We start from the raw sequence: 27,912 nt of genomic DNA, 5'->3' as shown, positions 1-27,912 counted from the left end.
CATCCTCAAAACAAACCGAGACAAGTTCTGTAGATCTGCGTTTATTTATTTATCAAACATTGAACAAACAGTATACAGATGACAAATGTCATAACGGAATGTAATAGTTGTACGCTACAGATCCACAAAGTGATAAAATGTGAAGGTACAGTAGGCTATATTAAAAAGACCAAAGAGTAAACAGGTTATTTCTAATATTTTGCATTGACAACAAAATCTAAAGCAAAGAATTAATAGTGATTGAATGATTCATAATGTTATAGTTCACTACGGACAAAAAGACAACAGTGTCTGACGGAGACCAGGTCAGCTCACATTGATAAATCACTTGTTTGCATAGATTTACATTTACAGATTTGAAAGATGCTTTTATTAGCAGAGACTTCCAATGCATTCAAGTTACATTTGTATGAGTATGTGTGTGTTTTCTGGGAATTGAACCCTCATGACATGCGGTTATAAGGGAATGTTTTTCCATCATTTAGATTTGGCTCATTGAGAATTTTCACCGTTTGAACTCCACTGCGAGTTTCCAGATTTCTGACGCTTTGGCTAGAGTGATTTTCTCCGAAAGACTCTCAAGACCAGGTAAAGAGTTCATGTTCTTCGCCTCCAAACGGGATTCCATAGTGAACCTGATGCTATGTGGTGAGACAGAAAAATAGAGAGGGGGAGGGTGTTTAGCTTTTGGTAGGGTTTAGGATCAACAGTTTGTGCTGCTGTCTATTGTTCGCAGCACACGCATTCCTTTTCTCTAAGACCAGCTGCCTGCTCAGTAGGTGACCAGAGCAGGGCACTCTGACAGATGGAAGCCTGAGGGGGTCAAAGTGTGCCTCTCTGGGGTCTGAAGCCCATGGGTCCCCAGGGGACTACTAGGTTTGGAAGGTCTGCATTGTTGTGATTGACAGTAGTCGTTCTTAAAGGACCCTTAAGTCTATTTGTGTTGTAGGACGTGGTGCTAAACTCTATAGGATCCTTTTAGGTGTATTTGCTTAGGAAGAAAAACATTTCCTGATGCTTTATTTTGTGAATAATTATGCAGAACAATCACATTTACATTAAATGCATTCCGTCAAGACTCATAAGTGAAAAATAGACCATTCTGGAAACATAAGTTTATGTTACAATGAGCGATGAACTATAACTGATGTCCTTCATGTGCTCTTATAACTCGCATAAAATGAAATTTTTCAAAAAAAATTGAAATTTAAAATTGTATTTAATATTAGTATATTTCCTAATATTACATTTTTTGTATTTCTTTTATTTTGCTACTTAAACTGACCAACTGACTCTATATCAGTTCTTCCAAAGTTAGAATCAAATGCCTCGCATCTCTGAAACAATTCCAGAGCGTAATTTTCCTTTTGTGGCCTGTTTCTCTAAACAAAACCTCAACAAACAACTCACAAATACTGTCGAAATTATCGGATAAGTAAATAGAAAATTTGGACAAGTTCTTACTCCCAGTGTGGAGGAAAGCTCTCCTCTGCTGTGTTTTTGGCCTTGAGCTGAAGGATTTCATGTAGTTCCAGTAAGAGAATATCGATGTCTGTGACGCCGAGGAAAACCTTCACCTGCTTTCTCTCCTCTGAAGTCAGCTTATCTCTGAACTTTTCATCCAGTCGCTGAAACGGATCCTGTGAAAATTCAAAACAAATGCATGAAACCCTTTAATATTACTTCTATTAATTTACATTTGACATTTTTTGCATTTGGCAGACGCTTTTATGCAAAGCGCCTTACATTGCATTATACTATTCACTTGTTTCTAAGTATGTGCAGTCCCCTGGGATCGAACCCACGACCTTGATGAAGCTAGCCCCATGCACAGAGCTACAGGAAAGCTGGAATGTCTATTCAAGACCGCAACATCACAAATGTGCGGTGTTTTATTAGTGGTTAATAGCTTCAGACACTGGGTCAAAAAGTCTTTGAACTCTTGAATGTGGCACACTGTCAATTGTTAAAGACTGGCCAACTCCCAACACTTTCACTTGAATTTACAGCTCTCAAATGTCCACTCCCTCCACCCTGTGTCGGGGCAGTGAGAGGTCAGCAGAGGTTAACAGTAATGAGGTCAGATTAGCGACGAGCTAAATAGCCGAGCAGAAGGGAGCTTTTTATTGGACCCTTTTGTGTAATGGCAGTAGGAATGAACTGGCTGTGCAATGCGATGTGCTATATTTTGACTGAAGGCATGCGTGCATTGGATACTTAACATTTTATAAGCAACAGACATAAATAACATAAATGTCATATTCCATACACTAGTTTGAATCATCCTTCCTATTAGCAAATTTTGTGGTTCAATGTAAAAATAAAACAAGTGTCTAAGGATGACATCACAGAATGAATCTCGGTTTACCTGTCCTCTTCTCATCATCTGTTCACTCCTCCAGCAGGTAAGAAGCTGCCAGGTGGCCGTACACTGACTCAGCCGGTTATCCTGCAAAGCCTGAAACAAAAAGATTGGTTTTAAGTTACAGAAGAAGGTAGATGATACCCATAAAAAAAAGCTAATAGCTGATTGGTTAATATTGCAAAGTCAAGCAACAAAAAAAGAACATTTAAGTGTAAAGTTCCAATGTGTAATTATTCGGAGGAGCTTTTGACAGAAATGCAATATAATATACATAACTATGTCTTCGGCAAAGAAGCGAGTACATGACGACATCTTAGTCCTGCGAGAGCCGACATAGTGCTTCGAAAGGGAGGCGGAGTGAGCCATGGGTTGCAATTCTAAACCTCTAAATTTCGTATACTGGACCTTTAAAGCAAAAGCTTCGAACACTCTGTTTTATGTTTCATACCTTAGCCACGCTGCTGGAAATTTGTCCGCCCATTTTCAATGAGTCTGTAAGATAGCTCAACAGCTGAGCCTGCGGATGTCCTCCGGTTTTGCGGAGGAAGCGAAGCCCGATCTCGAGAGCAAAAACTGCATCGCAGACGTCGGTGAATGAGCGCAGCATTGATCTCATGGAGCTGAGCACAGAGCTCCTCAGTGGTTCCTGAAACACGCAGAGGTGAAGAACTGAGGCTTGCTTGTCCATCCTCAAAAAACAATGACACAAAGGTCTTTCAAAAACGCTGAACAAAATTACCTGGGGTATTTTGGCTCTAACTTCGATAAGGACCTCTGAAAAATCCTGATGTTGTCTTCTCAGATACTTCTCAGTGTCCTGCAAGTGAGATTAATACTAACCTGTAAAACAACGATCTCCTCCGAATAAAAACAACTGCGATACTATAGCTTAAATTGTGTTTGACTTACAGAATGAATGCGTGGTTTGCCTGCGAAGAATCGTCTGCTTAGTTCTCTCTCAATAGCCTGATAATCATAGGAGCTCTCTGTCTGCTGGCCCTTCTTTAAAGAGTAATTGCAGTTAGCTAACACTAGGGGGAGAAACTGCCTCTCCGGGTGACAAACCGCAAGCTGACTCTCGGACAGCGACGCCAAAGGCACTTTATAATCACTGTTAGATAAAATGTGAATCATACATTTAAACATTAACATATAAACCATAACTAGTATGGAAATTTGTTAAAGCAAGACTATTCGCAGACGTTTTTAAACACACACCTGTCTTCTTGGTGAAAGAGTTTCCTGGCTTCTGCCACCAGACTGTTATGCGTTTTAGACAGGAGATCTATGATCGCATGGAGACATGTCCCTGGACCCTGCCGACTTATGGAGAGAAACTCTCCAGAACTTTCTTTAGTCATGTCTTTTTCACAAAGTGCACGATCCAAACCCACTGAAGCTGAAATAAGAAAACAATTATAGAATAAAAATAATTGTCCTGCTATCTTTCCGCTAACATTGAGTTTGAATTCAGCATACCATCGTTGGCTATTTCCGTTCGGAGATGGTTCCACACCTTCATAAAGACGTCAACTCTGTCTGACAATAATTTCTTTTGATAGCCTGTTGAAATGACACATACCATCGGTCATGTATCTTCATAAAATGAAGATTTATCTTCACCGGTGATGTGAGCAGTGTCATTTGTATGTATTAGTATGACAGACCTGCAGAAATGCTGTGCAACAGTGAGGCGATGGTGTAGGTGTGGGTCTCAGAGCCTGGAGGAAGCAGTTTCATTAGATCAGAGAGCAGGGTAGCAAGAGTCGGCAGATGAATCAGCTGTCTTATACAATGCACCTGATGAATACATCAAATAAACTTGTTATGTTACATGTTATGGCATGAGGCAGGACTGCGAAAAAAGAAAGAGGGGATGGTATTATTTTTTATGTTTTGACCTTATTGATAAATAGGGTGAGCAGGGGTGATTGACTTTGGTGATTTTGCTGGGCGAAGCTCTCGACTGTTAGGAGAGGTGAAAGACTCCAGAAGGCCGAGTGGTGGGTGGGGCAGTTAGATGGGAGTTGAAGGATTTTTGAAGGGTCTCTCTTCAGAACCTTCATAAGGGGACTGTTAGAAAGTCTGTTATCAGACGCAATCACATCCTGTGCGCTGTTCAACATCCTCTTCAAATCCTGAAAACAAGTACATTTTATTCTAAAAGTGAGCATCTTGTTTCTTTGTGTTTATGACACAATTTAAATTTATTACAACTTGCAAGCAAACTATTTACAACTAATACAAAAAATTAAAAACCTAAGACTAGAAATGAAGGGTTTCCAAAATCTACCTGGTCTCAAAATGAATCCATTAAAAATTATTACAGGATCATAAATGTCAAAAGATAGGAGAGGATGAAAAAAATCAATCAAATTAGGCAAAAAAGTCATTAAGTTTGCCAAAGTGAATGCATTCTTCAGTTCTACAGTAAAATGTTATGTTTAGAAATGAAAACTGTTCAGAAACGAGGTCAATACACTATACAAAATCGCTCACTATTTTGATACTGTAGTAAAAATACTGACCTGTAAGACAGGACCAATAACTGAATTACAGACTGTGCTCTCCCACTCTTCTCTGGACCTGCGTGTTGATAGATCCTGCTGACCACCTGTCAATGACAAAATGGTATTTGGTTCAGATACTTTTTTACAAACACAGTAATACATTCACATAAAACAGAAATGTTCAGCCAGAGTCTAAGTAATCACCGGATAAATATTTGAGATTAAATATTCATGTCAGATGTCATATAAAATCTCAATTTGTTTGCATGTGGGTGATGGTCAGCAATACTGAAGAACAGTATTCCCACCTGTGTTGGTTTCTAGAAACCTGTCGAGGATCAGATGAACTACAATGGCAGTGTCATCCATGTTGAGAATTAAAGTCTTTCCAAGAACGGTCATGTCCTTCTCAAGATGTTGCCACAGGAACTCAAAGACGTTATGAACAGCTGGCTTGATCATATTTTTAATGCCCTGTGGGATGTGATGTCTACAGTTACCGACTTGAAATGGCATAAGCGAGTGAGAGAATGTCCCATAACACAATTTGTTCAAAATATGAAGTAATATTTTTCTCATTTATTGATTTATAGCGAGCTGATTTTCTTTGAACTGTACCTGCTGGTGGTGAATGGCCCCTTGCAACATGGCCAAATGAAGACACAGACGAAGAACACAGGACTGTGCTAGAGACAGATTCCTGTCTGGGGCTTCAGACCGGGTTTGAGCATTTCCCAATATATGACCTGGTTGAGTTGTATCTTTAAGTCCATGGACTAGTTGAAAACCTGCCACTGGAGTATGTCTATGGCCTCCAATAGGCACTCCACATGAGTCACACTTTGAAGATTCCATTGGTTTACCACACTAAATAAAAATGTGTAAATAGAAGATAAATCCATATTATCGATCCCTGTAATAATCTTTCTAGTAAAAAGTATAAAACAATGTTTTTTTTAGATCTACTACCTCTCCCACAAAGGATAGGTGGCCGTTGACACAATCTAAAAAGTAGCAAAAATATATACTTTAAGGATAAGGTGAAATTTTTTTTTATATTGTAATGGAACATATAAATAAAGATCTAGTCACAGTATGGTGTAATCTTCCCCTTGAGCAATCGTCCAATTTCACTTGAGTGGTCATCTGGCATAGTGGGCAGAAACGCTCCCTGAAGAAGAGCGGAAAATCATAATATTATGTATTAAAGCCTTTCATACATTGTGACAACAAAGGAATATGCACTCAACTGCGATCAACGTGATCAGAAACTTTCATTTCTCATTTTCATTAAATAAAGCTAAAATTTCATTCTAAAAAAAAATCTAATGTGAATGATAGCGTGAAAAAATCCTTACTGCCACATTCTGAGTCTGAGAGGAAATGCTGTGAAGTGGCCTGAGCAGTCTGTTCCCGCTGTAAAACACAGCACTGGCATGCACCAGGAGCTCCAGTAGGGGGCGACGTTGAGCAGGTACACCTGCATTGAGACTCAATGGAGATCCTGGCCCTCCAATCTGATTGGATAACAGAGTGGTACAGAGCTCGCCCATATGTCCTGTGGCATTCTCTCTTATAATATCCTTCAAAACATTTAGCTCCTGTTGAGAATCAAACAGCACTTTATTATTATGGAAGCACGTCATATTCATCGAAGGAGTACCAAAACTATTCACAAATCATTTTACGATCTTTGTTCACTCTCAAAGACTTGTATAACCAAATCTGTTACTATTTCAGGTTGTAATATGCAAGTTGTAATATCACATATAATTAGAGTTTATTTAGATAACAATAAGAAGGTTTTACCTGTGCTTGAGGATCTATTGCGCTTTCAGGTGACATGAGATGACAGGTAACCTGCCTGAACACAGCAAGAGTCAGCATGACGTTTTTCAAAGGACCCGAATCCTTCATTGCCTGAAATGAAAAGCACACGTAAAACAAATGCAGACTTGTGCTCTGCATTTCAAGACTTCTTAAGAAATATGATAACTTTAACTCGGAAACTAAAACATAAATAATAAATTCTTCACGTTTCATCATATCATCACTAACACAGTGGGAGGAGCCAAATAAGCCTCAATAATTTGATCACTAATTGTGTTGTGTATGTGTTGTTAATAATACACCCATATACCTGTAAGGCTTTTCTGAGGCTATCTGTTTTGCCATCAAGCATCACTTGTCCCACCCCATCTCTGATGGTCCGATATGACTGGCCACAACACAAAAAACGATCCACTTCAGCAGGAGTCAACCTCTGTAAAAAGAGACAAAAACAGCAGTCTAAATTCCTTTAATTAACCCTGAGATTTTTTTTATTAACCCTTGAGTTGGTATATATATCAACGATCCAGTGTATGAAATTTAGCGGCATCTAGTGCGGAGGTTACAAATTGCCCCCCTCCCTTTCAAAGCACTACGGCGGCTGACACAGAACTGAAGATGTTTTCACGTTTTTACTACTTTGCCGAAGTAGTTAACGTATATATAAAACACGTTCTGTAGAGCAGTTTGTCCATTTAGGGCTACTGTAGAAACAACACGGCAAAAAACATGTAAATAGAACTAGCGCATTCTAAGACATACGTATGTATATTATATTGTATTTCTGTCACTAGATCCTCCGAAAAATTACATACTGGACATTTAAAACTAGAATAATGGTTTATCAAAAAAACAACTGAATGGTCGTACGTGACGGCGTAGAATATCTGCAGGGAAGATCCATTTGTAATCTGTGTTGTTGATCAGCATTTGTAGACAATCCATGCCTGCAAGTCTGTCAAGCGCTCGGAGCAGATAAATTCTGTACCAGTCATTGTCACAATACTCACACACAGCCTTTACCTGCTCCAACAGCTTCAGTTCCACATCGTCACAACTACCTGCAAGATGCCAAACATGTGACGGATGTATTTTTCTCCCTGAAAATGTGCTTTATAGTCATATTTATCAGACCACATAAACAAAAGGAGAGACATCACATCTTCTAATTTAATTTTATACCGGAAATTGCCATGAATTGGTCTCAAATCAAGCACCTTTACCTGCTCTTTGGCCGACAGCTTTGGGCAGGATACGGGCAGCAGACTCCAGACCCATTCTGAGCCGAGCCATAGACAGCAGAAACTCAGCTGGGTCGTGCTGTCTAGAAGGCGTCTGTTTACGAGCGAATCGGCTTAGAAAGCTCACGCTCTCCAGTAGACAACCTTCATTCTCTTTCACCCCAACAGCTCCATTCAATCCAGAAGAAAGTAGGGAATCCTGCAAACATGCATCTGCTTTTAGACACAACTATACAATGCAATAACTGAACTGACTAAAAAAAGCGTGGAACCAAAACTCATAACTTCACATTGAGGTAGTTGCTTACTGGTATCTGTAAGAGTTCCCTAAATATGTCTCAGAGTTTTCAATCCTTTTAGAAGATTACACTTGACAATGAAGTCATACAAAAGTGATAGCCCATATTGCTTAATTTGGGGGATATTTTTTCCCATAACGCAAACATTCTGGACACGCTGTGCAATGAAGTTGTAATACTTAAAGGTATTATTGAGCAACAGTGATAGTGATGCATGCGTTTATACATGGTAAAGGAGACATACTTGGAAGCAGTTAACAAATAGTCGATAGAGTTCAGTTCTGTCCTCTTTGTCCAGAAGCTTGTTTTCCAGGTTTTCCAAGTAATTTTGAATGTGCTTCTTCACCTGTTTAAAACTGGAGAGAGTTGTTTTTAAACATCTTGGTTAGAAACCTATGAGTATGTACTAGCATATAAGGCCAATGGTGCATCTTATAGGCCAGAATGTCAGGGTATGTATATGTGCATCTAAAATTGCAGTAGGAACCTGTATTGCAGAAGAAGTTTGGGCAGCACAGAGCGCACCACGGGGCTCTGGTCGACACATTCCAGGAATGGGGTGAGCTCTCTTGTCTTAAAGACATCTCCTGCATGCGTTCACATAACACACATTTTTTTAATAAGGATCTACCATGATAGGAAAGTCGTATTAAAATCAACCCACCTTGTGCTGAGATGAGGAGGGAGAAAAGCAGCTCCACCAGGTCTTCTGAGGGTTCTTCTTCATCGGTCAGACAGAAGCGTGAGACCACCTCCAGGAAAAAGCTGTTGCAACATTTCCTTATGTCATCATGCTGACTCAAGGCCGATCTGCAACAGAAATCAAACACACAGAATATTACAGTGCACTATAACCCTGCCATACAATTTTATACCATATAATATATTACATATAAAGTAAATTGTGAGGTGTAATCTCACTCTATGTTTCTAGAGACAGTGGGCCGGTAGTTGTCTGGCAGAGGTGTCCTGCACATGGGACATTTTTGCACTCCTCCGGCTATGGATTTTTCCATGCAGGCCAAACAAAAGACATGGTCACAGGGAAGAGCAGTTGGCTTTGATAGATCTTCTAAACATACTGAACATTTTACACTTAACCTGTGAAGAAAGAGCGGACAGATACAAAAGCATTTATGAGATACGTTCCTAATGCTGTGTAGTTGATCGAATTGGTATGAAATAAAGAACGTTGTTTGACATAAAAATTAAACATGTGGTGATTATCTTCAATAATGAATCAGAAACATAAAGTACAGATATACTGTATATTGTGCTTCAATAGTGTTGCATTCACCTTATCCAGAAACAAATATTTTAAAAATATAAATAAAATGTTCAAAAGCGATCTTAAACGTTGGTTTACCGCAGCTCTCTGCAGATGGACTCGTTGTGGTAATCATTGAGTATGCGGATGATTTGCTGAAGATTGTCTTTGTTCCTCAAATTGGGAGATCCTTCCATCAGCTGTACAAGACAAAATACAAGACGCATATCTGTTAGATAGCCTACAAAGTATTAGCTCGTACACTTGGACTTGAAAATAGAGTGGAGGACGTCTAAATAGGACATCTAGACTCACCCCATGTAACTGAGTGCAGTGTTTCAGAGTCACTGCCTCTATCCTTTCATCATTCATTTTCATCTTGACAACAATCTGTTCGATAAAAGCGCCCACCAACAGCATCCCCATCCAGACTGACCTAAAGATAGAGACATACCATGTCTATCAAATATCTCTGTATTAATCTTAGAATGTAAACGAATGCCTATACAATTATTATGTGTTTAATTTTGTAGTATAATTTGAATATCTTACTTTATAGTGTCCAGCTGTTTGAGACAGCCTGGGCTGCAGAGGGCTCTGTAGCTTGGACTGAGCACTTGCTCTAAACAGGGCTGAAGTTGCTCAACTCTTTGCAAAAAGTTTCGACATTCACAAACTGATGATACAGGTAAAAGCTTTGTTTCCTCAACACAGATACCAACACCGAGAATATCCTCACACTGTAAATAAAACACACAATTGAGATCAATTCTGAGAAAATAAATCACTGTAGATACATTTCTTTCTGTCTCTATGAATGGACGAACACTTCTGGAATGAACTGAAAAGCAACTGGATGGTTCCCAGCTAGCACATGTACGTCTGCTAAATATCTGGAGATATGGAAAACATCTGCTGTGTAAAAACATCTGCTAAAGATCTTAGAAAGAGCAGTTTTTCACCCATTCTAAATGTCTGATAGCAGACGTCTCTGAGATAAGCAAACTATGTCATGCAGATTTGAAGGCAGACATCAAATAGACATCTGCCAGATGTTTGTGGGCTATGGGATTACTTTTGGATTTTAATTGATCTTTCCTACCCAAACTGAAACTGCAAGCTCAGATTCTGTTCTTAAAAGCAACCCCCTCGCGGTTCTCACCATGTCAGGGCTTGTTTTTTGTGCTATCCTGTCCTTAATGATCCCCATCATTTGAGGGTTGAGCTGAAGGGCATGTGATAAGGTGTCCAGGCGTGGTGCATATATTTGTGCGGCTGCAAGGATCCACATCGGCGAGAGATCAGGGCTTACTGACATCTCCACTTGCATCGCAGACACACAGCCCAGCAATGCCGCAGTGAGGATCTGTGAAAAAACGGCCACAAACCCACAATGGCATCAGAATACGAGAGTTTTTCTGACACATAAAATGTGTGTCCTACCTCCAGCTTTTTATGACAAATAAAATATGTATCTTACCTCCAGCTCTTCTTCAGAATGTACTTTGAAGGCCAGAAGTACATAGTCAGTCAAGAAACGGCGGCCCAGTTCAACTTTTTCTCTCTTTGAAAGTTTTTCAAAATAGCTGCCCAGTCCACTGCCTGAAACCGCACTGATAAACTGTTGAATCCTTGCTTTGTTGCCTTGCTCAGTGCCTGAAACAAATTACAACACTTGGCAATTAACCATTGGCTAGTAATTGCATGTGCAATCTACATATGTGTCTGGTTGGTATCCAAAACAAATAAAGTTGACAAAAATTACAAGACAAACAGAGGCCTCACCTCGCAAAAACTCTGATTCCTCCCATAAACTCTGGCAGTATGTTTTTATCAGCCAGCTAAAGGGAGCAGCGCAGGGCCGTTCCACTTCCCCAACAAACAGGTAACACTGAACGTTAATCTCCTGCTCTGGAACACTAAAGCAGGAAATTAAAAGTAAATCTTAAAAGTGTCTAATGCCTCTAACAAAAATCTTGTATAGTGGAACAGATCTAGTTTAACGGAAGCTACAGTCGTCTTGACGCATTTCTACCACTTCATATCAAAACATAACTTAGAAAGCGATTTCGCAGTATTTATTTAGGCTATTGTTCTTTTAAAAATATACCTTGCAGTCTGTGAGAAGAGTATGCCAAGGAGCTGTTGATCCTGAAAGATTTCTAACCAGAACTGCACCAGACCATCACTGAGCCCATGTAGTAGACCCAAGTTACAGTCTCGGTCCAACACTTCTAAAACCCTGGCAAGTAATGGGCTTAAAATTCCCTGCAGGTGACGCCACAAAGTGTGCCTGAAAAGTAAGAATGCTAGACACTGTATTTTATCTAGCCAGACAAATAGACAGACACCCAAACATCCAGACAGATGGGATAGTTTAACCCCAGAGTGACATACCGGAGTGTTCCACCTTCTTGTAGAGCTTCACGGTTCTTTGCTGCTATATAAACCCAGTCTGTTGGATTAAGACTCAGCTCTTCCTTCTGCTTTAGGGCAGTCATCAACCTTCCTAACAACACTCTCTGGAACCGTTCTGCAAACCGCAGACATCAAATCCAAACTTAAATTCTTACCATTTCTACTTTCATTCAAACTTTAATATGACACACATTTAAACTGTGTGGAAAGAGTCAATTTAACCAAACCCACCTCCTGTTGGCACAGGGTCATCACCCAAAAGGGCAAGCAATATGTTCATGCGCTCCATGCTCCTGGAGTTTTTTTTGCCTGTATCTCTTAGCAATGAAACAGCTTTCTGTGTGCAGGATCTTATTAGGGACAAACTGTTTAGATGCACTGATGCTCCTGAATCCTTGACATCTGTAAACAAATTTGATTCCATCTCATAACTTGCTGGGGTAAGTTATGACAGTCCCTCATTTAATCTAAATATACTGCTTTGGTATCCTACCTGGCTTCATTGTCCTGGCGATAAGTTCACTTATAGAAATTCCACAAAAATCTTTAATATCTAAGCTCATGTCTTCAGAATCTCTAAGGTCATCGATATGCACAGATAACCAAACCCCTTAAGTAACAAAGAAAAAAAGATTGAAACATAATTATAGCTAAAGACTAGAATATACCAAAAGACTTTTAATGCTAATAATCTATTGCAGTTCCACTCACCTCCTTGAAAGCCAATGTATGTGTTGCCACTTGTTTTACCAATTCTGGAGAGCTTTGTGATGAACACAGTATAAAAGTTGCTTGCATCTGATTTGAAGGACAAAATTTCATTCATGGTACAGTATCTGGGGACAAGTAAGGTAAGGTCAAGAAAAATTATCAATTTAAGTCTTTGACACCCGATCTACCAAGTGTTACCAAAATAATCAAAATAAGTGGCAAACTATAACATCCTAAGAATGTTGTTAATGTTGTTGTTGTTGTTGTTGCTGCTGCTGCCAGCACCAAAGACTTACTTTGCTGAAGCAATAAGTTCATTTTTGCACAATGACTCTTCCATGTCCATCTGAACAAGAAGAATGCGTAACGAAAGTCCAGAATCCCTCAGATAAGACCTGGAAAAATTTATATACATAGAATTGTACTGTACAATTGTACGAGTTACTACAAATAAACATAAACTATAATAAATTCAAAAACAAACACTACCATGACGTAAATGGTGTGTAACACTTAAAAGTTTAATTCTTACCGTATTTTGCTGGAAAATGAGGCTTCTGTGTCAAACTGGTGTAAGAAGAGCAGAGGAACCTGCTCAGTAGATAAACCCAAGGCTGGTGCAAGATTTCTCAAATCAGCTCCAGTGAGAAGACTGGAGAAGGTGGTTACCTAGCAGGTTCATAACAAATTTAAAGCATAAGAAACTTTGAAACCTTTTCTGTAAACCTCTATAAAAGTGAACAATACCTCTAAGAATCGGGTCCTGTCTTGATCAGGCTTTTCCATATGGCTTTCAATCAGGTTCCTGAGTGATTTATGGCTTTGCTGATGGAAATAAATTCGCTGAAGTTCTTCTTTCTCCTGATTTCCGAACTCTTCTAAATACTTCAGTCTAAGGACAGAGTCAGGTGTGGCACAGTTTAAGAGAAAACTTTTGGCAGTTTCAAGAGCTTCCTCTTCCTCATCCAAGATTTCATTTGATTCCATACTGTCTTCAAGGTCCTTAGAATCCCCATCCATTTTCACAAGATGAAGAACATCTCCAAGACTCTCAATGTTTTCTGCATCCTTTACATTGCTGTCAACTTCCAAAGGGGCACTGTCTTGTTCCTCATCAGGGATTTCATTTATTTCCTCGTTTAAATCTGATCCAATCATCAAAACTTCTTCATCGATTGGTTGATGTATCTCTTTGTCCTCACTCTTCACGTGCATGTCCTTGGCCCTATTTGTATTTGCTTTATCATTAGCCTGCTTTTGGATTTTCTCTAAAGCCTGGAGTAGTGCACTGGCACAAGCATCGCCATGGAAACCAACAAAAGCATCTGACGGGCTAAAGTTTACTTCTGTAAGTGTTTGAACCCTTGGGAATTCTTTTGCCCATTTTCTGAGTTTTTTCAAAACTCTGTGCTGCCAAGGCATCATATCTGTACTCCTATCAACTTTGTGCTTTTCAAGTCTGTTTTTAAGGGGAACAGGAAACCTTTTGTAGACCTTTTCATGGTCCTCCACCACAATCAGCCTGAAGTTTCTGTGCACTCTACACTTTACTCTGTGTGACCCGAGTCCCAGGTCAACATACTGCTGTTTACCGAGGTAGATATAGTATTGATTCAAGGCATCATACAGGCTCTCATAAAGATTGAGGAGATTCAACAAGATGACAGTTCGGCCTGTCTCCATACATGCCTTTATTCGACTCACATTGCGACATATCTGGGCATATTCCTGGTCTTTTGGAAATCCTGAACCAAATACAATTTCAGGAGGTGTGTTGTTCTCTTTTGAGAAAATATGGTGTTGGACTATGTACAACGCAGCACTGTTAGTTGTGAGCAAAAGAAGGTAGCGACACTCTTCTTCACCATGATGGTCCAGATTTTGTTCAATCATTTTTAGTGTACTTGGCCTTTGGACTATTGAAATATTCAGGAAGAGGTCCTTGAAGGAAAGAAATGGATCAAAACCATCTCTTTGTCCACTGAAATTTCTCAATATAGCCTCTGCCAACTCACTGTCAATTGGTTCTTGGTCTGTTTTTTTGACTGTTGCAAAAATCATTTTTACCAAACTATAATAATCTCTGAGACCAAAGAACTGTTCGCTGTCATCTTTACAGATTTTTAGAAAGCCATTTGCCAACTTTGGCAGGAGGTGCTTAATTTTGAGAAAAACAGTTTTGGATGATGAGCAGATGCCTTCAGCTGTCTCTATTAAGTCTTTTTCACTTGGATCCCATCGGGACACAAAAATTCCTCTATTCATTTTTGCTGGGTCAAGAGCCCAGTTTGAGATTCCAATGAATCCAACCTTCATGTGTGGTAGAGGTCTTTCAGTGTCTATGCATCCATCCTCTAGAAGTGGATGCAATGTTTTCAGTGGCATCCGAGGAGAGTCCTCTGCAAGACCTATTTCATCCAGTACCACAACTGAAACATACTCATCTAATTTCTTATCCTTTTGGAAACGTGCACAGTTCCAAAAGGTTCCAATGATTCCTTCAGGGCTTGAGTGAGGGCTGCATTGAAAAGACACCATGTGAACTTCCTTGAGTTTCTTGAAAAACTCCTTGTGAGAGGCCTGACGTTGCATGGCATCCGCTACAACAGTCTTAGCAAGAGATTTTGAACTCCCGGGCTTGCCAACCAGAAAGAGTGGAATTCTCAACTCAATGCAGACCACCATGAGGAAAACATTCTCTTTCAAAGCCAGATTTTTTGCAATTGTATTTCTTGTTTCAATGTTACTAAGAAAAAAGTCTTGGCATGATGATATCTCCTGTTCTAGTTTCTCTGCAGAGTTGAATGGAGGAGGAAAGTATTTGCTGACAGCTTCGAGGTACAGTTGTTTGCGTTCAAGTGACGGGTAATAGCAGACACCCACGGCAAGCACCAAGCATTTCAATGTCATATGTTCCATTTCAAACCATTGCTCCTTAGGAAAAAGATGTTCCCTATGCTGGTAAAACCAAACCAGGACACACATTGATCTCTCGACATCCCTAAGACTTACAAAGCTGCATTCATCTGCTTGGCTGCGCATGTATCTTTGAGAAGCAGACAGAACTTCTGTGAATTCTTTGTGGTAGGTAAGGGGCATACCATGATCCCTTATTTGTTTTTGAACGATCTGACGAATATAGGAGTGCTCACTTGAATCACTTAACTGTCCGAAATCCCATACCAGAGGCACCATACTTGGGGGTAAAGGATGCACACGGTACACAAGCTGTCGCATGGGAACTTTACCAAGGCGATCCTCAGTGTCCTCAGCATTCACTCTATATCCAAGCCCTGCTCGTTCCAAGCGCTCAATCATTTTCGGGGTGTGTCTTCTGTAGGGGTTACATGCAGCAATAATTTTCAGACCCGAATTTTTCTTTAAAGGGTATCCCTGTACAGCTTTATCGCATAACACTTCCTTGATAGCAAAGATTGCGTCGGTTGTGTTGGCTTCATCAAAAAACAAGACTGTATCAAGGTCATATTTTTGGCGATTGTTCTGAGCTATTTCTTCTGCCTCTCTCACTTTCTTATAGATTGTCTCAGCAGTAGTACCTCCATGGACTTTGACCAGTTTCATGTTTTCAACATCTCTGCCTTCCTTTTGCAGATCACAGAGGAAGCGCACAAGCCGCGTCTTCCCACATCCAGTTTCACCCATGATGATTACTGGAATGTCACATCTGAATCTCATATGAATAGCCAACATCTTCATGACATTGTCAGCAGTAAGCTCATACGTACGGTCTGGATCAAACTTTCCTTTTGTCCAACCTTTTTCAGCACCAACAACAAAGGAAATTCTTTGTATTTTGTCTTCTCTAGACAGGTTGTCGAATTCTTCAGAAAGGTTAATTCTTTGTCGTTCAAGGCCTGAAAAAAGCTCCTGAGACATCACATTTCCCATTAACACGCTGCCACTTTGTGGATCGACTGCATTGAGTGTCCTTCCATTTGTCTTAACATGAAATCCCAAGAAAGACATGCTTAAATGATCTGCGTTGAAAAAGATGTATGGGTGAGATTCATTTTCCCATCTCTTCCGAATAGTTAGTTTAGACAGGATATCCTCCTCATCTTTGTTCTGACAGAAAAAGGAAGGGCTTTGGTCAGAGATATCGATGGAAGGAGAGGCAAAGTCTCGAGCCATGTGAATCATGAATTTTACTATGAAGTCCTTAAATCCGCTTAAATTGTCAGCAAGGAAGTCTGGATCACAGAACAAGGAATTCTCACAGTCTTTGAGCTGAAGGTTAAGAAACCAAGTGAAGTGCTTTAATTCTGCCCATGATGGGTCCTTCAAGCCGCAGTTTGACAAAAGGTGATGGAGACAGTCCACTGGATCTCCTTCCATGGAATGAGTTGGATATGTGAAACGATCCAAGTTCTCATTCCTGTTGAACCTCCGTAAGTATTGGTAAGGTCTTTGAATGTCTTCACTCCTAAATTCTCCTTTGTCCATCAGGGGATCTAAAGATGCTTGTCTCTCTTTTTTTTGCCTGATCTCCAAATATTGGACTTCCTTAGGAGGTCTGCAGAATATAGTAGGTAGTATATGCAAAAACCCATGGCTTCTCTGTGAAGCATAGAAGAAAGGTAATACAGATTAGTTCCTAAATTATTAAAAGGAGGAAAAGCAAGGGAAAGCAAAGGCAAAGCAATCATGGCTTCATTACCATTTGGGTTTGACTGTTTGGCCCGAGACCTTGTTGAAGTGCTTCAATTGCCACCAAATGAGCCGTGTTTCTCTTCCATATATTTCCCTTGCTGTCAATGAGACATCCCAGAACAAGTAATTTGAACAGGAACTCCTCCAAGCCATAGCGTACCTATTTATCAGAAATATCAGTAAAAATATCAGAAATGCCTAAATAAATTTGTAGGCAGATTCATAAATATTATCAGTCACCTACACTTAGCAAGATATATCAAAATGATAGAATGTTTGTTGTAAAACATACTGCTGCCGTATCAATGTGCAATAGGAGAGGGTCTTGTTCTTTCTGTGGAGCCAACCTCTGGGACAGAGTTTGGACAAATCCATCGATGTTAACACAGGGTTCAATGAGTCTCATTGTAATACAGGATGCTTCTGGAAACTCTGTTTGGAACTGCTCAAATAGACGTTTGACATATAGTGATTTTCCTGCACAGAAAGTCGATGTTACAAACAAAAAAGAGTTCCTGCATTAAATATCTTGTCTGTTACTAAAACCATGAGAGATTATTGAATTTTTTTTAAGATATTACAACAATACATACCAACAGCTGGACGGTCAGATGCAATCATCCAAATGGAGAGCTTCGCTGGGTAGACGCGTGAGTGATTGTCAAGCTCGGCTGGAATACGGAAGTGATTTTTAAGGTACTTCTCGCTTCTTTCTTTGGACACACACAGACCTGTTTGCACCTTAAAGTTGCTAAAGAAGGAAGGAACATATCTATCCTGGTTTACGGGGCAGACCATCACTAGACGGTAATGAGGCTTAGCACTCTTTTCTAGTGTCTCAAAGCATTCCACCAGGGCCACACCTACATCATAGCTCAGAGATCCTGGATTGACCAAAGTGTAAATCTTGTTATGTTTGCATTTAGTGCCCTGAAATCCTAAACATCGGCGAAGGAAGATCTCCACTTCCTCTGTGGTTGTTTCCTCTTGGCACATTAATATCTCATCAGTTGTGGGAAGAGGTTGCTCTGGGCTCTCTGTGTAAAAGGACAACGTGGAACTAATTACATCTGCAATAGGGCACTGGATAAGGTTTGGCCTTCCGTCACATAGAATCTGAGGAATGTAACGTGTGATGTGCATTTGATTCATGGAGGAAAGAACAAAGAGAAATTTCCCAAGTGTTTCAACATCTACATGGTCGGAGAGGAATCTGGACATGTTCTCTTTAAATTGTTTCCACAGGTTGTCCAAACTTTCCATGGCAATATCACTGTCCTGTTCTGGCTCCTCCGCAACAACTCCTTGATCCATAGGTTCAGTTGGGTCAGCTGCCATTTCAAAGGCTTCCCTGATGTCATTTATGCTACAGTCTGATTTTACATGGGTCAAAAGATACCATATTTGCCGTGGCACAGGTTTCCTTTTGTTGCTAACATTGTTGACCCATTTGCAAAGATATGCAATTTGCTCTGATGTGTAATAATTCAGAGCATAATACTGAGAGCGCATCTTAGATAAGTGAGTACACCAGTCTTTATGGACGTATTCCAGAGAGCGACACAGCTTCTGAAGCTCCTCTAGCACATCACCCTGATATTCAACCAATTTCTTTAACTGGGAAAAGCTAACGTTAATGCAGTGTTGCACTGTGCCGTTGCATGTTATCTGAGCTTCCAAGTCTCGGAGAAGCACATTGCCTGATGTACGCAACTGCAGAAGGATGCGACCCATCCTTTGGACTCCTTCAAAAACCTACAAGATAGAAACAATCGTAACTACAAAACAAACCTTTATTGTCTCAACATAGTGATGTAAATATAGAGTTGCATGTGAAATTTGGTATTTTCTTGAGAAACACATTAGTTAAATATAAATCACAAAAAGTTTGTGGATAAAGGACCCACTTGAGTAAACTTGTTGACTTGCTCCTTCCCATGCTCCCCCTTAGATGACATCAGCATGAGTTTATTCTGAAGCTCGAGAAGTTCATCAAGTCTGTATGTCCTTGTTTGTCCATTCTTCGTCACCTTCACATTAAAGACATTGTCCAAACACGTCTGCAAACATATCACATAAATACAAGTCAAGTCAACTTTATTTATTTAGCGCTTTTAACAATTTTAACGGTGTACAATGTTCATTAACTGTACCTATACAATTGTATAAAATATATTTTTAGTTTTGGAGACAGTTTAAGTAAAAATCAAGAATTGAATGCTTCACCGAAGAATGCGTTCTTAAAGTAATAGTTCACCCAAAAACAAGTGATACAGTTGTTCACCCTAGAAATTTCAGGTTTTCGAAACTTCAAACATTGTTGTTAACTGGACCCCATTCACTTGCATTGGTTTTGTGTCCATACAATAGAAGTGAATGGGGTCCAGTGCTGGTTACTAACGTTGTTCAAAAGAAAGAAAGTTATAAAGGTTTGAAATAACCATAGGGTAAGTAAATGATGACAGAATATTCATTTTTGGGAAACTATCACTCTAAAGCATACATTCACATACATACATACAACCCACATACTCACTTTTCCAGTGAAATCCACTGGCCATCCCACATAATACACGCCATCAGTATTGATAGCTGAGGCCTGAGAAAGTGACGATTGCTCAACAGACCCAAAAGTCTCCCTTAAACCTTTAAGCCAATCCAGCAATCGACAAGAGTCCCTCTGTTAACAAAATGATAAATACAAATAAAATATATATTTCTGAGATCCATAAAAGTGGGAACCCTTTAGTCCAAGCTAGATTTGCATGAAAATTTAATGTACAGTATTGTTCTTCTCAGTACATATTTAAATACTATTCATAATAGTATGCAACATTAGAAACTGTGGAATATTAAAACAATAAATGATCATTATTTCACATCAAAAGGTGCTGTAAACTAACCAGTTTATCCATAAGTTTCTCATCTTTGTCAAGAGTGTCCCAAACTTGCTGAGCACAGCTGATGAAATCCTCAAACCCTGCGTCGGTTTTTAGAGAGTAAAGCAAAGGACTATAACCCATAACAGCACTTTCAAAATTAGCTATACGATCAGTGTCTACATCATTCTCTCCAGCAGGAATTGTGGCCAGATCCATAAAGGTTTTTAAGTCCTTCAGACCTTAAAGTAGAAAATGGTTAATTTACATTTAACTAAAGATGAATTCTTTAGTAGTTTTTATGAATAATTGAATAATTAATTAATTTTATATGACAACAGAACTCAAATCAATATTATAATTCAGGTAATTCTTACTTTTAATTTGCTTTTTGACCCATTTGTTCAGAGGATCACTGTCCAAGAATGCCTTTAGACAGGCTATGTGCTGTGGTTTGACATTTGCCAACTTCTGCCAGGCTTTGACAAGATCATCGCTCAACGAACCCAGAGGTTTTAGTTTGAATGAGTCGTCTCTCTACATACAGAACATATTTCAAAAAATATAATTTAACAGATTGAAAAAAACTAAATACAATACCGAAAATATATATAAAGATTTCATACCACTTGAGTCAGGACATGTATTTCACTAAAGTCTCCTTGTAATCCCACTTGATGTTTTATTTCCAGTATGACTTCCGCAGATTCGGCAGCATGGTGAAGGCATCTATATTCCTGGATCTGTTTGAATCGAAGTTCCTGCCAGTTTTTATCCTGAATCTCATTAACTAGTATAGATGCCAATAAATCAAGTTCTTTATTTAGCCGATCCCCTTCACCACGATCCTCGCACCAATCTAAAACCTGGTCCACCTTTTTAAAACAAGCTGTTCCATTTGCAATTTGTACACCAAGGTCGAAGAATTCACTGTGACAAGGCATCCAGATTTCGCTATAGACATCTGTAAGGTTCAGTGTTAATGGCTGAAAAACCAGCATTGCATATTCTATTGCCTTTTCTAGCCATAAATGTAGCAAAAGGTTGCTTGTCCTCACTTCATGCATCTCCCGTGCCATGTCTTGCACTTCAACGTTATCTCTGTAGCACAGCACGTTTCTTGTGCTCTTTTTGTCAAGATCCTCTGTGGAGAAATATACCTGCACTTCAACCAGTTCATCCAGTGATATTGCCAGCTGGTCATTTTTGACCTCCTCCTCGAGGGAAGAAAGCTCGGGGACTGTTGAAACATGTAAAGTAAGAATTATAATGTTTTTTCCTATAATCTAGAATTAATTATTTAAAGCTTGTTCTAGGTTTTCATATCAAACACATTCAACAAATCCTAAGGTACTTACCAAATACAGTATCCGAAATCTTCCCTAACATTTTAACAAGGACGTTCATGTGCTCCCTTTGTTCTTCAAAGGCTTTCATGTCACTTTCTCTTTGACTGAGTAGCTTTGTCACAGTGACCGAGATATTATTTTCTTTGTTGTTCTTATTATCTAAAGACAACAGAAATAAAAAAAAATATTAATCTGGTGGCCTTGTGACAATAACAGACGGTGACATGAAGAGAGCAACACTAACGTTGGTTGTAAAGCTTCTCAAATCGACTCTTATATTTTAGGATGGTCTTCAAGTGGCCCAGGGTCACATTTCCCTGGCAAAGGCTCTGAATTAGACAACCCAAGTCTGACTGACTCTCTGCTATTAACCGACTTGCCTCTTCATCCAACTTCCATTGATTCCAGTTGTCTGTGGTAATAAAATGAATGCTGCTTTAATAATGAACAACTTTTGTATTTACATACAGTACTTGAAAGAATCTTAAAATAGGGTTCAATGTGTTTACCTTGTTGGTAAAAAGGCACTGTACATTTAGTTTAATTAAACTTATGATTTTAAATTCTGGCCATTCAAATATGTAAAATAGTAAGTTAAAATTACTTTTGAAGTCCATGAGACAAACCTTGAGACAAAAAAAAGCTGATGGCTGATTGGGGGTCCAGTAGCCGTCCTTCGCGATCCTCTTTAAAGTGAGCTGCCGACTCAATAACAATGTAGGACAAGACAGGCCATCTCATGTGTTTGTTGAAGAGAAGATCTAAAAGATCTCCCTCCTTCTTCGCCTGCAAAAATAAATAGATAAATTATAATAATAATATTAACATAGAACGAGTTAAGACAAGGCATATTGTATATTTTCCATCATACTGTAAATTATATTATTTTTTATAAATTTGCAAAAATTTGAAAAATTTATTTTCTAGAATAATCTGATAATAACAATTAACATTCTTTCCCAATAAAAAAGTACCTGACATCTGCTTTTCACGGCTAGCTGACAATGCTCCCGAAAACAAGACTGAATGTTGGCATGACTGTTCTCGATCTCCTTGGCTGACATCTCCAAACAACAAATCACAATCTTGTCAGATTCCTTCATCTGGAAAGCAAAGGGAGTATGGTCAAACAACCTGTTTTACGTACAACTAATTAATCAATGTACATGTTTCTAAAATTATAATAGTGTATTTATCTTACCTGTGACACTCTCCGTTTCAAGTCTCCATCTAATAAACATTTCCAGTCTTGAGAGAAGTCTGGTATTGCACTTTCAATCCCATACAAGCCGTTCCACAACTACAAAGAATATATAAAACTAAGACCTTTTATATTGTATGCTTTTAAGAGCATATTAAATGTGAATTTTTGAAATCTAAATATGTGAATTTACAGCTACACATCTGAAACAGATTTTTGTCACGTTGTCAACATCTAGAAATGTTGCATCATTGTAAACAGCAATCAAGTGCAGATAATAATTGCGCTGCTTTTTAGTGAGTGGTTTAATCTAACTGCTCTTTTAATTGAAGGTTTTAAACAGTACTAGACCTGTATTTCTTTGGGGTAACACAGCCTGAAACTTTGCAACACAGGTTTTTGGAGCCGACCATCTCTCCATTGTCTGAACTCCACTTGCATGTTTTTGAGCAGTTGCAAATGCTGATGGTCCTTTTCCTCTCCCTCTCCACCCTGCAAGATAGAATGATTATTTTAGTCACCGTACAACCCCTGAACATGACTGACAAGCAGAACTCAAAGACACAATACCTTTGACAGCACAGCATGTTTCATTTCGACCACTTTAAGCAGTAATTGGAAGGTGAGCAATGGGACACTGTAGAATTGGACGAGCTGAGCAACCTTGAATGCGCTTTTGTGTACATTTCTGCAACACTCAAGGATTGAGCCTAATGACTCGGACTTCATGATTCTGCCAATTAAAAAAACTCCATTAATATCAAATATGTATCACAGCTTTAACAACGATACCAACGAGTGTAATGATCCTTAAAGGTAATGAACAATACTGAGAGCAATACTGAACCTTTCTTTTTCCTCCTCCACCATTTTCAAAAAAAAGCACAGGACATTTTCAATCGCCTGCAATATACAAACCAAACAATTTATTCAAATGTAGAAAACTATAATTTTACACCGCTTTTAAATACACTGACAGTTCCAGGTGACTATCAGCCTCAATAAAGAGCTAAAAAACAATGTAACTACTTCACAGTATGCATACACACAGTATGGATTTATTCTTACAGAATTGTCATTTTTGGGTGAACTTTGCCAATGATCTAATACCTCAAGGTTATTTTTTGTGCGATGGCATTCAGATTTCCCAAATTCCTCCATTCTGTACATCAAGTTCTGGATCAGGAGTTCATGAGCAGTTCCTGTGAACTCTGCAAATTCAGGAATGTCCTCAAAGGCTATCATGGAAAGCCAGCCGGTCAACAAGTAAGGCTTATCTTTGCTCAATGGCAAGTGATCTTTAATCATCTGAAGGATCATCCTACAGATTTAAGAAGAAATGGTATTTTAGTTTAGATCATTTTTAATATTTCAAAAATGAAAGTGAAGCTCTAAAATGAGACAAACCTTCTTTTATCAGAACATACTCTTATTCTTTCTCTAAATGTTGTGAACTTGATGCTTTCAAGCCCTGCCCATCTCTCCTCATTCACAGCCAAGCCTGGATCTGACTTTGCCTCTGGCTTTCTCAGTGAATGAAGAGCAGGAACAAGCAGCACCAGTTCTGTGATCAAGTCCTGTGCACATTTGTTCATCAGTCCTATCACAGAGCTGCAGAAATACAAATAAATAACAAAATTATTATGCGGTTGCATTCTACAAATTAAGATGATTTTTTATCCATACTGAAATTTTGAAAATCAGTCGTCAAAAGGAAATATATAATTATAATGTATAAACATCTTTATAAATAAGGTCCCCATATCTACATACTTCTTGAAAACAATACTTTGTTTTATACTCACTGGTCAATTAAATCTTGTGGTGTTTGCATATCTCCAAGAGAAGCAGTGTTTTTAAAGACAATTTGGCAAAGCTTGCCCCTGTCCTTTATGCTGAGATTCACTCCACAGCCACAGCACACCTTAAACACTGAGAGTGCAACTTCCAAAGACTTCATTTCAGCTGAGCTCTGTGATTCTCCATTCAAAATCTCAACCAGTCTTTCAGAAATCAGCTCTGAGACCTAAACCAACAACTACAGTCATTCTTATGTACAAGACGTTTTAAAAAAAAGCAAAGGTGTAAAAAGAAATCACATTTACATTAATTTGAGATGGAAGTAGATTCCCTGGGAATGTCAACATTCGTTCATGGCTCAATTGAAAACCTTTTATGTAATGGTTTAGGTGTTGTATTAATGTCTTGATGCTCTCATGGCTAGATGGCTCCCATTTTTCAAACACTCGGTTCAGCAGCACATGAGCAGAAGTCCTCCAGCCTTCAAAAATGTTTTTGTCTGCAAACCGAAAAAAATTTGCTCCCAACCTTTTAAACCAATCCTGATAAGATCCTGAGCTTGAATAGCTTACATAGCCTTCATAAATGTGCAGTTCTGGAAAACCCAACAACAAAATAAAGTGTTATCACACAAGACAATAAAAAATAATCATATAACAATTAAAAAATAAAAAGTACCTTTTATTGTATTATCGGTAGGTATGCAAACATATCTCACTGCTATTTCCTCAATCAGCTTGTGCCTCTGCTCAACTGCATACTTGTATTCTATTGTACAACCCCTCATCAGCGTGCTTTCCTCAACTGAAAATGTTGCTTCAATCAAACAGCCAGTTTGATGTAGATCCCTAAGCAACAACAAATCACAATACAGTAAAACAATAGAAAAAGAACATTGTAATTGCTGATAATTTATTCTACACTACAATAAAATCTGAAAAAAGTATGCACTTACATGAGTTTTGTAATTTGTAGTGCATAGTCAATATTACACTTGAGATATAGAAGGTCACAGTCTTGATTAAATTTGAATCTTTTGTCCAGAACTGCATATATGTAGAAAGTAAACATCGGTGGCTTGACCGGAGCTCTCACTGGGGAATGTTTTCTGTTAAATAAATTGTGAGAAAAATCTATAAATGAATGCACCAAAGGTCATGCATCTACTTAGGTATCAAATTTGATATGATGAACACAAGTATGCAAACCGTTGCTGTCGCTGAGTTTCGCTTTTCGGTGTGTGGTCCTGATTTGCTGCTGTTTGGTTCTTTTGCTCCTTAGAGCCTTTAGTCTGGTTTCCAGCTGCTGTTGCTTCTGCATATGACTTTTGTCCTTCAGATCCTGATCTGAGGTCAGTGTCTTTTCTGGAACTGTCTCTGTGAATTTTTTCCTTGATCTCTGTGTCTTTCTGCTCATCTGCATCTTTCTGCTTATCTCCGCAACCCTCTGACGTTTTGCTTCTCTTTTCATCTGCTGTTCTGGACTCACTGTTTTTCCCTATACATTTGTCATCTTTCCTATCAATATCATTTCCTTGGTTCCCCTGTAACTGAGCCTCCACCTCCATCTTATCCTTCTCTGGACTCTGTTCGATTGCCTCTTTGGACTTGTTGTTGTCACTGAACTCCTTAGAGCCTTTAGGCAGGTTTCCAGCAGCTCCTGCATTTGATTTTTGTCCTTCAGTTCCTGATTTGCGGTCAGTGTCTTTCTGTGAATCATCTCTGGAGAGTTTTTCCTTGGTCTCTGTCTCTTTCTGTTCATCTCTGCAACCATCTGACGGTTCGGTCCTCCTTTCTTCTGCTTGTATTGACTCAATGACTTTCCTTTTTTTCTTCTTTATACAATTCTCATCTAATCCATCCCCTTCATTTTCTTGATTCCTCTCCACCTGCATCTTATCCTCCTCTGGACTCTGTTCTATTGGCTCTGTGGTCTCTTTGTTTTCATTAAACTCTGTTTGTGTCTGCTGTGTTGCTTGCTTAACAGGCACGGTCTGAGTCGATTGTTCCACCGTTCTTGAGCTTTGTTGAGTATGGGGCTCAGACTCTGTGATTGGCTGAACATGGCTTTCGGGTGTTGTGTTCTGTGAATGCACTTTGGCTGAAAAGGTGCTAGCATCTCTTTTTTTGGCCCCTTTCTTCTGTGCCTTACCTTTCTCCCCACTTCTTTTCTTTTTAGGCATTTTCTAAGTTCTTGCTGCTTGCAGCTTTCTGTAATCCGTTTTTCTTAGCGTTCACAAGGCAAAGAAAAATATAAATCACATTTATGCATTTCCAAAGAATGCTCCAATGAAATGTTAACACACAGCACTACCTCTTTAGCAAAAAACGTTACAATGAAAATATAATAAAGATAATAACACAACCATATCTTGATGAAAACAATTATAGCAATACTTGTATTTGTATTAAGTAATTGTGATCCTTGTAATAATTGACCGCAGAAGAAGAATAGTGTTAAGGGGGGTTGACTAATATGTGTATATGTGTCCTATGGTATGACAGCAAATATTTTAGAAAAAAATTACAAGATAAATCTCTCTTAGGCAATTTTGATTATAAATATAAATATTAATAGACTAAAACAAAATACCATAACAAGATTGTTTTCTATATTTGCTGTCACACCAAAGAACACACCAACAGTAGCTATTCTTATCAACCCATAGGGCCTATATAAATAAAAAAGCAAAGTTTACAAATGAAATCAGGACATTTAAAGCGAAGGCGTTTGTTTGTGCAGTTAAAACAGGTTAACTTATGCTTATAACTGAGGCGAGACTTGTAAAGAATCAAAGAAGACTGAATCTCAGTGAATAAATCACAATCTCCCAATAGCCTATTTTTGTAGTTCACTCACAGACAAACAAACTGGACACTTTTAGTTAGAAATCACGTTTATCAATAACAATTCAAAACCATGTTTGAAACTAGTAAACAACTTTGTTATAACAATCAGCTTTTTGTTTTCCCAATAGACTTGATACACAACAAGACCATATTTTCACTGTGGATTTGTTGCAGAAAGTCTGTGCCAGTCTGCAGATTCGATCAGTGACTGTGTGTATGATGTCTGTTCAGCTTTAAGAAGTCTTGTTGTGCATTTCCAGCCATTACACATAAACACAGAGGAATTTACAGAAGCGAATCACAAAGCTCATTCATCGCTTCAATAGTGTCCAAAATATCAAGTGTAAAATGACACAATATGACTAAATAAATGATGTCATACCTGCGTTGATACTTTACGGTGTCGGAAACATGACAGCACCGTGTGACAGAAAAGTCTCTCTATGAACAGTCATCGGGAAACAAACCCTATGGACGATTTCCTTTGAAACGCGACTTAACTTTCACTTTCATTTCGTCATC

At 38.8% G+C, this 27,912-nt stretch overlaps 1 protein-coding gene across 3 annotated transcripts; it reads right to left on the bottom strand.

Moving 5' to 3' along the window:
* Positions 1 to 27: 27 nt before the first annotated feature.
* Positions 28 to 27,912, bottom strand: rnf213b (ring finger protein 213b). 3 transcript variants are annotated; one of them, XR_013787776.1, is made up of 62 exons: positions 27,773 to 27,912; positions 25,750 to 26,766; positions 25,497 to 25,649; positions 25,220 to 25,389; positions 24,847 to 25,136; positions 24,547 to 24,767; positions 24,149 to 24,352; positions 23,852 to 24,062; positions 23,589 to 23,644; positions 23,312 to 23,474; positions 23,093 to 23,233; positions 22,742 to 22,840; positions 22,515 to 22,643; positions 22,167 to 22,326; positions 21,785 to 21,952; positions 21,550 to 21,699; positions 20,818 to 21,431; positions 20,569 to 20,728; positions 20,216 to 20,433; positions 19,849 to 19,992; positions 19,220 to 19,372; positions 17,906 to 19,067; positions 17,605 to 17,789; positions 17,320 to 17,472; positions 13,389 to 17,219; positions 13,174 to 13,310; positions 12,938 to 13,036; positions 12,642 to 12,766; positions 12,424 to 12,540; positions 12,162 to 12,332; positions 11,910 to 12,045; positions 11,623 to 11,805; positions 11,298 to 11,431; positions 10,993 to 11,168; positions 10,675 to 10,878; positions 10,065 to 10,252; positions 9,828 to 9,948; positions 9,612 to 9,712; positions 9,167 to 9,346; positions 8,910 to 9,055; positions 8,733 to 8,832; positions 8,490 to 8,601; positions 7,929 to 8,145; positions 7,576 to 7,766; positions 7,016 to 7,138; positions 6,685 to 6,795; positions 6,234 to 6,476; positions 5,968 to 6,046; positions 5,845 to 5,879; positions 5,494 to 5,742; positions 5,184 to 5,349; positions 4,894 to 4,979; positions 4,267 to 4,503; positions 4,033 to 4,165; positions 3,845 to 3,928; positions 3,584 to 3,764; positions 3,275 to 3,367; positions 3,105 to 3,182; positions 2,814 to 3,011; positions 2,369 to 2,458; positions 1,465 to 1,640; positions 28 to 641 (listed from the first exon to the last, which is right to left on the bottom strand). XR_013787776.1 is itself a non-coding variant. In XM_079476752.1 (62 exons), the coding sequence occupies exons 2-62, from the start codon at positions 26,721 to 26,723 to the stop codon at positions 506 to 508; spliced, it is 15,354 nt and encodes a 5,117-aa protein (XP_079332878.1). In that variant the 5' UTR covers positions 26,724 to 26,766; positions 27,773 to 27,912; the 3' UTR covers positions 28 to 505. The 3 variants fall into 3 exon arrangements, 2 of the variants coding, with proteins under 2 accessions (XP_079332878.1, XP_079332877.1); XM_079476752.1 differs by having other exon boundaries at positions 3,275 to 3,476; XM_079476751.1 differs by having other exon boundaries at positions 2,814 to 3,182; positions 3,275 to 3,476.

Source organism: Barbatula barbatula, assembly GCF_947034865.1.
Source record: "Barbatula barbatula genome assembly, chromosome: 16".
Taxonomy (NCBI): Eukaryota; Metazoa; Chordata; class Actinopteri; order Cypriniformes; family Nemacheilidae; genus Barbatula; species Barbatula barbatula.
The sequence above is the reverse complement of the archived record's forward strand: the minus strand, read 5'-3'. Positions and strand labels throughout refer to the sequence as shown.